This window comes from Galeopterus variegatus, unplaced genomic scaffold (assembly GCF_000696425.1).
Source record: "Galeopterus variegatus unplaced genomic scaffold, G_variegatus-3.0.2 Scaffold5218, whole genome shotgun sequence".
NCBI classification, from domain to species: Eukaryota; Metazoa; Chordata; class Mammalia; order Dermoptera; family Cynocephalidae; genus Galeopterus; species Galeopterus variegatus.
In genome coordinates, this window is record NW_007731329.1 from 8,225 (window position 1) to 15,329 (window position 7,105).

Here is a 7,105-nt window from a genome sequence, read left to right on the forward strand (position 1 = left end):
TATTTAGAGGGCTCAATTGGCTTTTATTCTTTTTCTAGATTCTGGCAACACTTTATTCCGTAAAACAGAATGAGTGTTCCAATCAGCTCAGCAGAGGAGTTTGATTTTATAGATGGAAAATGTCTGGAGAAAACAGAAACAAAGAACAAAAAGTGGATTGGTTATTTCAGAGTACTTTCTTGTTAAGGTGGGAACAGGAAGACAGAAGGACAGAAATATAACTGACTAGTTAACATCAGGTTTTTTCAGGCTATTTCTTTCATGTAAGAATTAAAGCAGAGGGAACTTCATTATCATACCTATTGAAGATTAAAACTGGTCTGTTTGGGGCCGGCCCAGTGGCGCACTGCTACAGTGGTGGCGCTCCCGCCGAGGGTTCAGATCCCAAATACAGACCGGTTCCCGCTCACTGGCTGAGAGTGGCGCACTGCTACAGTGGTGGCGCTCCCGCCGAGGGTTCGGATCCCACATACAGACCGGTTCCCGCTCACTGGCTGAGCGAGGTGTGGGGGCAACACCGAGGGTTGCGATCCCGTTGCCGGTCCCGGTCCGGTACGGGCGCGACACTGAGGGTTGCGATCCGTTGCGGGTCACGAAAAAAGACAAAAAGGAAAAAGAAAAAAAAAAAACTGGTCTGTTTAGGGAATTGGCTGTTATCTCTTTGTCTTGACTTCTCTGAAGGTCAGACCACAAACCAAGTGACCCGGAACTTAGCAGGGGTGACTCTATTTTGATTTTTAGTTTGCTCCGTTGAGGCCTAGTGCAGGAACTTAGTCCAAAACAGTGGCTTCCAGTAATTTTTATTTAACACTCTCAATAAAAAGGGAGTGGGGGTTGGTAGCTCTCAAACAGCCAAATGAAGAGGTATAGAGCTAGGTCCAGAAGGGTCCCAAGTGCAGAAGCTCCTATCCCCATGGAGTTGGGGTATGCTACTCTCCTGGCATGAGGATGTGTTCACCAACGGAGAAGCTTGTGAAATCTTACTGTTCAAGAGTCTTTATAGAGCTTAATCTCTAGCCCCTGTTCCACTTCCCAGAGGTCCATGAGCAGGCTGAAAGTTCAATCCTTTAATCATTTGGTCTCTGGTGACCAGCCCATGCTTAAACTGTACAGCGGCTCCACCCTAAGTCACCTCATTAGCATAAACTCAGTAAGAGCTAGATATGAATAAAAAAAGACATTCCTGTCACTTAGGAAATTCCGAGGGTTTTACAGTGTTGTGCCAGGAACCCAGGACAAAGAAAAAAATGCAAATGTATCCCCCCTCCCTTGAATATTTTCCACATCGAGGCACTCAACAATAAGATAAAATCTTTAGGACCTTCAACTCTCAACTCGAAGTTTTGCTGGGACAGTTTAGTATACTTAGTGTTTATTATTACTATTCACCCCCGCCCACACACACTTTTTTAAAGGCGCTGGAACATTCTAGGATAGAATTTCCCTTAAAGTAACTCCTTATATTACAAAAGTTCTTATCTAGCACTTACATTACATATTCCTCATCTATCCTTATCCATTCAGGTTTGTTGTTTTTTATTCAATCAGTTTTAATGCTAAATATTTTTGCAAACTTTGTTTACAACTATTTTCTCTCCATCTGCCTCTGTTCTAGGGCATTTGTTATTTGGTTAGCGCATTTCCTCAAACACTGACAGATGGGTGTCTGGATGATGTATCTTCTCTTCGGATGCTTACATATCCTCAAATATATTTTTTGCCTTGACCAGTGAATTATATCTTAACTGGATATAAGAGGGTGCAAGACTATTGGGTTACAGTCCTTTTCTTCCAATCAATAGATGATAGTCTACTAGCTTCCAGATTGTGGATAGAAACTTAATGACTTTTTTTTTTGGCAGCTGGCAGGTACCGGGATCCAAACCCTTGACCTTGGTGTCATATCACCTCACTCTAACTGAGCTAACCAGCCAGGCCTCTCAGTTCCGTTTTAATAAAGTGTTATAAAGATCCAATGAAAGAATACATGTGAAAAGGTGGTAAAGGTTTTGTTTTTGGTTTCGGCGGCTGGCTTGTAAGAGGATCCAAAAGAGGTGGTAAATTATAAGGCGCTACAAAAAGATGTTACCTAGCTTGTTTTTCACAGGTGCACACATATGTGTATTCATCTGTTCGGCGGCTGGCTTGTAAGAGGATCCAAAAGAGGTGGTAAATTATAAGGCACTACAAAAAGATGTTACCTAGCTTGTTTTTCACAGGTGCACACATATGTGTATTCATCTGTTAAATTAAGTTTGGCCCAAAGGTTTCTTCAGACACAGTGAACTGTAGCCTAAATTGATGTGTAAACAGACTAAGTCTTGTAACAAGTAGCTAAGTCTCAGCCAATTACACTTGCATTTTCTGTATGTCACTTCTCTTTATCTGTCTATAAATCTTTGACCATGTGGCAACCATAGAGTGCTCTGAATCCTTTCTGATTCTGGGGGCTGCCCGATTTGTGAATTGCTCTTTCCTCAAATTAAACTGTTAAATTTAATTTGTCTAAGATTTTTATTTTAATACTTCTAACCCAGTGGTTCTCAACTGGGGCCCCTTAGGGGACGTCTGACAATGACTGGAGACACTTTTTATTGTCGTTACTGGACGGGGAGTGTATGGGTATCTATGGGTGGAGGCCAGGGATGCCGCTAAGCATCCTAGAATGCACAGGACAAACTCTCACAACAAAGAGCTCTCTAAGTCCAAAATGTCAATAGTGCCAAGGTTGAAAAGCCCTAATGTAGCCTATGGCTACAGCTTTTAACCAGTCAAAACGGCCTCATTGGGCAGCACGCCCCTGTCCGCCCTTCTCCCCGAGCACTGTCAGGAGGACGAGGGGAAGTGCTAAGGCTCCCAGGGCTGCGTTTCACCTCCCTTTCTCCCCACTGCTCCTCTCTCTTTTCTCGCAGCAGCACCCTGCTTGCACACGCGTACTCAAGATGCCTGTCCACAGGGAGGGCGGCATGCCAGACCTGCAGCACACGTGGGCTGAGAGCCCAGCCTGACTATAGGATGGACCCATCCGCCTGCCAACAGGTTGGGTCTAGTTCCCTAGAGAGAGCTGGAATAGCTTTTCCTCCCAAGCTGATAGGAAGACTAGTTTCCACAGGGTAAAAGGAAAAGAAAACCTGATTTGCAAGTCACTAGCTCTGCATTTTCAACGAGGAAGGAGGTAAAGAACAAGGGAAGGGTTGGTTCTGCTTAGCCCCTCCCGTGGGCCTGTCCAGAGTCCAGCCCTCCGGTGCAGCCGAGTCAGTCTCCGGGGCTCTGGGGTTGTGCTACCAGGACCCATAGGAGCTGGGGCCGCGCAGCGCCGCCTAGAGCAGAGGAAGGGGCCCCCGGCCAGGAGTAAGTAACTCACAGGGGCTCCAGTGACCCGGGATGGGCAGGGCTGAGGGTTTCCAACCCAGAGGGAGTGCTCTTCAGTGTTTTCCTGCACGGCTTCATCCAGCCCTGGACGGCCATCCAACTCACGCCGTTCGGATCTGTGTCCCCTGTGGGATCAGTCTGAAGGCGGCAGGGGACCTCGCAGGAAGGAGGGCAGGGGCGGGAGCCAGGTAGGGTGGAGACCTGCGAAGCCAGGTGGCGGGCCTGCGGGGGGCGCTGCAATGCCGGCTTGTCGCTGCGTTCCTCCGCGAAGAACCTCGGGGCTCCCTGCCCCGCGTGTCCCTGTCCTGTGTCCTCAAGGATCATGTTAGCAGTGCACTTTGACAAGCCGGGAGGACCAGAAAACCTCTACCTGAAGGAGGTGGCCAAGCCGAGCCCCGGAGAGGGTGAAGTCCTCCTGCAGGTGGCGGCCAGCGCCCTAAACCGAGCGGACTTAATCCAGGTACCCAGGGGTCAGCAGCAGCTGGTGCAGGGGCACCCCAGGGGCTCACTCACAGCAGCCTTCAGTAAACATTCACAAGACACATGACGGAGGGACCTAGGGCACTGCCAGTAACACTCATGAGGACAAGTGTGCTTGGGGGTCCGGAGACCTAAAACCAGTTGGCCCCTTTGTTTACACAAAACAAAATAAGGGGACATTTGCAAAGCGGAATCCCCCTGTGTTCCTCCACAGGCTGCTCAGGCCTCCAGATAAGGAGAAGGGAACTACCATTTGTTGAGGGGGTGTGGCTGTTCACCGTTTATATTCCACAGATGAAGAAACTGAGGGTCAGGGAGGTTAAGCAATATGCCCAAGGCGACAACACCTATAATCAGAGGAGATGTGATTCAAGTTGAGGTCTTTATTGCTTTAAAAGTTTAACACTGTCCACTCTGAGGGTCCCAGATCTGGCAGAGGACAGTACTCTTAGACTTTTCTTCTGCTATTCACTGGCTAAACTGGGTCAGCTGCATTGCTTGGGGTCATTCAGAAATGTGCATCAGAGTCAACTGGGGCACTTTTTCAAAATAAATATGAGGCCAGGCAAGCCTACTTTGAAAAAGCCCCTCAGGTGGTTCTGATGCACACTCCTGGTTTGGTTAAGACCTTCTGGTCTTAAAGCTTCTGAGGACTGGGAGGAGTGGGACCATCATTAAGGAGTCTGCAGTTTTGTTCCTAGTTCTGCTACTAATTTACTTTGTGACATTGGACAAGGCATTTCCCTGCCCAGGCCTCAGTTTCGCCATTTTTTTTTTTTTTTTTTTAAAGATGACCGGTAAGGGGATCTTAACCCTTGACTTGGTGTTGTCAGCACCACGCTCAGCCAGTGAGCTAACCGGCCATCCTTATATAGGATCCAAACCTGCAGCCTTGGTGTTATCAGCACCGCACTCTCCCGAGTGAGCCACGGGCCGGCCATCTCAGTTTCTTCATTTATGAAACTAGGAGTTTAGATGATGTGAATAGCTAAGGACCCTACCAGTCATGAGATCCACTAATTATGCGATTTACAGTCTCTTAATTGCACAAAACAAATGACCTCTCCTCTCCCTTTTCCTGACTTACAAAACCAGATTTCATCCTGAATTTTCTGTCTGAGAATAAGGGGAGATATTGGAAGAGGGGCCAGTGATGGTGACACACAGACTTCTGATCACACTCACCACTTAATGCACCCCTTTCTCTGCAGAGACGAGGGGGGTATGACCCGCCCCCAGGAGCCAGCAGCATTTTGGGACTCGAGGCATCTGGACATGTGGCAGAGCTGGGGCCTGGCTGCCAGGGGCACTGGAAGATCGGGGACTCAGCCATGGCTCTGCTGCCGGGAGGGGGCCAGGCTCAGTATGTCACTGTCCTTGAAGGGCTCCTCATGCCCATCCCAGAGGGACTGACCCTGACCCAGGCTGCAGCCATCCCAGAGGCCTGGCTCACCGCTTTCCAGCTGTTACATCTCTTGGGTGAGGAGGTCCACCATGCTCACTCAATACAATGTGGCTCAACTGCTTCAAACCCCAGCTACCTCAAACCCCAGCAGTCCTCCAGGGTAGTTTTGGCCTGGCCACTTATCTACAACCAGCCTCCACACCCTACCCTCTTGTATCACCAGTAATGTCAGGTCCTCAAACCACACTGGAATGGTTTGATGTTGAGGCTGAGAAACATGATTAGCAGATAGAAGTCCTGTGCACATCTTAACACTGTGAGCCAGCAGCAGTCCCAGCTTCCCCTAAATCGTGCTGAGCTTCTCTTTGAGGGCCCCAGTGCAGCAGAAGGGACTGGTCAGTCGACTCTTTTATTCCTCCCCAGTCCCACTGAGGCCAAGAGCTCATGTGAGGGAGGCTAAGAAGACTTTGTCCTTTCCTTTATAGAGCTCAGTGTAACTGGGAAAATGACACATGCACAAGAATCAGACAACCATAGAGTTCAGAAGGGTAGCACTGTCTCTAACTATAATAGTGACTCAAGTTGGTGTGGGTAAGGGTGGTCAGAAAAGGCTTTTTGGAAGAGAAGGCCTTGAAGGATGATGAGAGTTGTAATGGACAGAAGGAATGCCAACGGGGCCTAAGAAAGAGTGTTAAGGTGAAACAAGCTGCTCCACTCAGAAGCAAAAGATGACTATTGACATTTTTGAAAGATGAGGCTAGGGCCAGAGTATAGTGGCCTTGAATGCCAGGCTGTCTAGACTCAATACAGAAGCCAATGGAGAATCATTTTACATTTTAAGGTAGAAGTAACATAATGAAAGCTCCATTTTAGGAGGAGGAGTCTGGTGGCTGTGTGTAGTGCCTGGATCTGTGAGACCATATGGAGCCTTTTAGCCTTCAGGCTAAAGAAGGACTGGCTTAAGGTGGTGACAGAATAGTGGCTATTCTTACTTATACAGGTGTAGATCAAAGATGTGCATTTTGGTGTTATTTCAAAGATAAAACAGAGATTATGAATGTGGCTTCTAATAGCCCTGTTTCAAAAGGTTATTTCCCACTTTGACCAGAGGCAATGAGACAAAAAAGAACTGTCAGTATGCTCTCTTAAGAAAGCAAGAGATTTGGCATTTGGTCCAAAGGCCAGGTGATCATGGTAGAATATGCCAGTGTAGGGAATGTGCAGCAGTTGCAAAGTAAAGAGAACATTCCTGTAATTTCTGTCCCAGGAAACATTCAGGCTGGAGAAACTGTGCTAATCCATGCAGGATCGAGTGGGGTGGGCACAGCTGCCATCCAACTCGCCCAGATGGCTGGAGCTATTCCTCTGGTCACAGCTGGCTCCCAGCATAAGATTCAAATGGCAGAAAAGCTTGGAGCAGTTGCTGGATTCAATTACAAAGAAGAGGACTTTTCTGAAGCAACATTGAAATTCACCAAAGGTAAACAACTGCTTCTGTAGCCCAGCAGGAATTTAAGAGATGATTAAATAAAATCCCTACCAGCACCAAGGTTGCCAGTGATCAGGGTCGATCTTGAATAGCTGCCCTGGCCAAATTCTAGGACTCTGGTGTTTGACCACTGGAGACAGGCAGTCAGTATTTAGGTCTAAGATGGTTTCCATGTGCATTCTTCAAATGATATGATTCATACACAACTTTAGAAACTGGAGGGGCCGGCCCGGTGGCGCGCTGGATAGTGCGCTGCTTGGGAAGCAGGGTGGCGCTCCCGTCCGAGGGTTCGGATCCCACATACAGACCGGCTCCCGCTCACTGGCTGAGCGAGGCGTGGGAGCAACACCGAGGCTTGC

General features: G+C 48.1%; 1 protein-coding gene across 1 annotated transcript in view; it reads left to right on the forward strand.

Moving 5' to 3' along the window:
* Positions 1-3,297: 3,297 nt before the first annotated feature.
* Positions 3,298-7,105, forward strand: part of TP53I3 (tumor protein p53 inducible protein 3) — a 6,217-nt gene continuing 2,409 nt past the window's right edge. The window contains exons 1-4 of the mRNA XM_008589110.1: positions 3,298-3,351; positions 3,691-3,832; positions 5,064-5,331; positions 6,525-6,737. Of these exons, the coding sequence (XP_008587332.1) occupies positions 3,695-3,832; positions 5,064-5,331; positions 6,525-6,737 (619 nt within the window). The 5' untranslated portion in view covers positions 3,298-3,351; positions 3,691-3,694. The remainder of the gene's footprint in view (positions 3,352-3,690; positions 3,833-5,063; positions 5,332-6,524; positions 6,738-7,105) is intronic.